Source organism: Toxorhynchites rutilus, chromosome 3 (genome assembly GCF_029784135.1).
Source record: "Toxorhynchites rutilus septentrionalis strain SRP chromosome 3, ASM2978413v1, whole genome shotgun sequence".
Taxonomy (NCBI): domain Eukaryota; kingdom Metazoa; phylum Arthropoda; class Insecta; order Diptera; family Culicidae; genus Toxorhynchites; species Toxorhynchites rutilus.
In genome coordinates, this window is record NC_073746.1 from 314996277 (window position 1) to 315000462 (window position 4186).

General features: G+C 39.8%; 1 protein-coding gene across 1 annotated transcript; it reads left to right on the plus strand.

Annotated features, from left to right (window-relative positions):
* Positions 1-1848: 1848 nt before the first annotated feature.
* On the plus strand, positions 1849-3957 carry LOC129776570 (signal recognition particle subunit SRP68). Its single transcript, XM_055782292.1, has 3 exons — positions 1849-2068; positions 2124-2596; positions 2655-3957. Exons 1-3 carry the CDS (start codon positions 1951-1953, stop codon positions 3885-3887), a joined length of 1824 nt encoding a protein of 607 aa, XP_055638267.1. The 5' UTR covers positions 1849-1950; the 3' UTR covers positions 3888-3957.
* Positions 3958-4186: the final 229 nt, after the last annotated feature.

Sequence of the window (4186 nt, forward strand, 5' to 3'; positions counted from 1 at the left end):
CAGAAATGCCAGATAGAAAAACGGTTTTTGTTTTGAAGATATTCAATAGTTCTTCATTAATTTTCTCTTATATCGCCAAACATCATTATATGCTTGTAAATAAAATTACTATATTATATTGCTATTTAAACATGACTGTGGAAACACATAAATTTATTTCCGCGTGCTGAAATAATTAGTAAATATAACGAATTTTTTGGTAAATGCTACCAATCTATAGTCATTTTCGACCGTACTAATAAACATATATGTCAAGTAGAACCATGATTCGTAAGCCCAATATCGGCTACATTTCCCGCCGAAAATGCACGAATCAGAATTATATCCTTATTATACTTACGGCAACAATATAAATGGTTAAAACGCGTTTTTCTTACCAGTTTTCAGATATGACAATATCCAAGTTTAAAAGTCGAGTAAAATATACTAACCTCTGGTAGGGATGCGGGTTTGTTGACAATATGTACAAAAAATTTGTACATTCTACTAATGTTTGCGTTATTAAATGTGTTTGTTTTTTCTAAGTGTGAATGCAAGGGAAAGTTATCTTAGTTTTATCAAAAAACGTTGTTTCGGTTGATATTTCTGAAGGCTTTTTATTTGGCTACTGCTGGTTCTTATGTTGTTTAAGTTCAGCATATCCTAAGCATTTTCTATGTTGAATTTCAGCAATCATTATTTGCGTTATCCTGACGGGGCCGGGAGTTCAGTATTTGTTGTATATTATATTATTAAAATTCATATCAGTTTTAGTTTGTGTACAATTATAGAATAAATTCGTTTATTTTTTGCTTTCCGTCTATTAAGAAAATACTCATTATACAATATCCCATGGTAGTTACGTTTCATATGCAATTGTGTGGACAACCGCAAAATTCAACTATGCTGAAGAGCTGTTTCAATGATCAGCTCACTTGTATGAGTTGGACGGGTCTGAGTCGCTCACCATGATGAGCTGATTTGCCGATCTCTACACTCGGTGACTTCGCGTGTCAGCTGCATTGGCGGCTGTGGAAATTTAGGATCGAACATGCACAGATATGATCGCAGCTAATACAGTCCACTGCTTGGAGAAACAACAGCGGTTATTTCCTGAATTAAATGGAATTTGAGTTCTGCAATAGATATTAATTTTAATCGCAATGACTTTCTTTGGTAATCCTAGTTTGAAATATAAACGAAAATAAACAAAGTTCATGTCACGAAAACATTTGTTTTTTTTTATTGAGAAAAAATTGACAGACAGTGGAGAGGAGAAAAAACTTGCAAGAATTTGTTTTTTTTAAGTAAATCAACTTATAAAATAAATCTGATTGACCTCGCATGACCTACCCTTAGAAAAATCCTCGGTCGAAAACTACTAAATACATTTGGTAATGCAAAATTAGTAGAATGTACAAATTTTTTGTACATATTGTCAACAAACCCGCATCCCTACCAGAGATTAGTATATTTTACTCGATAACATTAGTAAGCTTGGATATTGTCATATCTGAAAATTGGTGAGAAAAGCGCGTATTAACCATTTTCATTGTTCCTATAAGGCAATACGGAGGTATAATAAGGATATAATTCTGATACGTGCATTTTCGGCAAGAAAATGTAGCCGATATTGGGCTTCCGAATCATTGTTCTGCTTGACATATGTGTTTATTAGTACGGTCGAAAATGACTATATATTGGTAGTATTTACCAAAAAATTCGTTATATTTACTAATTATTTCTCTCAGTGTAGGTGAGAAGTCAGTGCACCTTACTTCTGCCATTCAGGCATTCTTCAACTTCAACAAGAAATTACACAAACACTGATGCATCATCATTTCCAATTTTGTCAACACGACACCCTTCTGTCAAAGTATATGATATGCACACGCAAGATATTCCGAAAAGAGTGAACTGAAAGGCTGAGAGTTCCAACACTTAAGTAAAAAGTTACTTACCAAACATAAAATGGTCGAATCAAAGTCGGGAAAGTCGGAAGTTAATAAGGAGAACGAGAATCCCTCGAAGGAGATGGAAGTTGATGATGAGGAGGACAGCGCTCCGGGGAAGATCTTTTCGATTGAAAGTGGGTTCGACTTGTTTTTCGTTTTGGTCTTATTGAGTATCGTTATGTATTCCAGTTTTGCGTGTGATCAAGGACTTGCAGCAGCAGCACGGTCTCCGCCACGGTGACTTCCAACGCTATCGTGGCTATTGCTCGAGGCGTGTCAAGCGTTTGAGAAAAACTTTGAATCTGCCCCAGGGAGACCGGAGGCATTACAAGAAACGTGATGTCACGTTGGTTAATTTGGAGAAGGAGAACTCGGACGAGCGATTGATTCATATACCGCTCATGTTAGCGGAACGGGCGTGGGCTTACGCGATGCAGTTGCGACAGGAATCGAACACCGAGCCGCGGAAGCGTTTCCACCTGATCGGGAAGCTCAGGAAGGCCACAGTTTATGCACTGCAACTGCAGGAGCTTTGCAATTCGGACCATTGCGATGCGCGACTGAAGCTAGAGGCGGAAGCTTATTCCGCTTGGATCCATGGCTCGTTGCATTTTGAGTTGTCATTGTGGCAAAAGGCTGCAGAGAATCTGAAGAAGGCTCAAGTGAGTTGGTATTGGATATTTATTGAACGTTTTGTTATTTATGATTGAATTATTTCAGGTTATTTACGAGAATCTGGCCCAAACACTTCCAGAGGAAGAGCAAGTCGTGTACAAGGCTAAAGTGGATGAGCTTAGTCCAAGTTTGCGCTACTGTGCGTACAATATCGGAGAACACGCTTCGATGAACGATTTGCTGGAAATGCGAGGACAAGGAATGTTGGATAATTTGAGTACTTTGGTGGCTCAAACGAAAACTGAGAGCATGGAAGCGTTTCAGACGACTGACTGGCGTGGTCGAAAAGTTACGGTGCGTCCGGAGAAGGTTCGCTTGTTTTTACTCAGCATTCAGGATTTGGCCAAAAGTATCGAGAAGGCAAATGGCTTTCCGGCTAAAATTGAGCTGCTCGAGAATGTGCTGCTAGACTGCAAAGATGCAATTACGGCGATCAAGGACGAAATCAAGCAGGATCCTAAATTGCGTTCCAGCAGTGAGAGCGGAACGATGACGGCTACTCAATATTTGTTAGCGTTTTTGTCCTACACTAGATTAAAGCTAACACTAGAGCGCAATCTGTTTCTGGTTGCTCAAGGCAAACTGAGCCTGGATGATCCCAACATTCCGGACAAGGCATTGATCGAGGGTAAGCGCACAAAGCCGCAAGATTTGTCCCGTTTGTATGAAATAATTCTGCAAAACGTCACTGAGATGCAACAATTGTCCGGAATGGAACAAGATTTACAGTATCAGGCTGAGATCGAGACGCTAGCCCTTTCATTCAAGTCATTCCGTTGCTATTATATTGCCATTACGTTGGTTGCACTCAAGCGTTGGCGTGAAGCTGTGTCCATGTATGAGAGATCCACCAAGTATGCATTGGAAGCGATTGCCTCGAAAGCAATCAGTAAAGATTTCGACTTGCGCAATGAGCTCAAGCAGCTTGTTCAGACCATTGAGGGTTGTAAATTTTCGGCCCACGCATACAGCGTATTGGAGGATGATACTACTGAGGACTCAGCCCTCTATGGCAAGAGCACAAAATCTTCGAAGGCTTTGTTCGAACGGCTGTCAACCTACAAGGAGGATGCTTCACTCAACTCACGCAATCCGAACGTGTTCAAATTGACTCCCGAAATGCAACCGATCCCCGCGAAGCCACTGTTCTTCGATCTGGCCCTTAACTTTGTCGAGTTTCCCTCGCTGGATGATAAGATCGAGCAGAAGGGAGGTTCGAAGCAGACCGCTGGCATGTCTGGCTTCGTCAAGGGATTGTTTGGTTGGGGTGGCAAGTGAGCTGTTTATATATCAATTTATTGTGTATGAAAACATTCTGCTCTCGATAATAAAGCGTGTGAACCATTTATGTTAGAATTATATTTCTTTCCTCGTCGAAATGTCTTTTCAGTTACGGCGATATTTTATTAGCTTCTATGGTGGGCTAGGAAAAAACGTTTCATTAAGGGTGTATTCTAGTGTAGAGACACGAATTTCGGGCGTTTTTGAGCTCCGTAGGAATAAAACAGGATATTTTTATTATCCATTATATCATTATTTGTTCATCTATCTTCTAACAATAAAACAAAAATTGAATG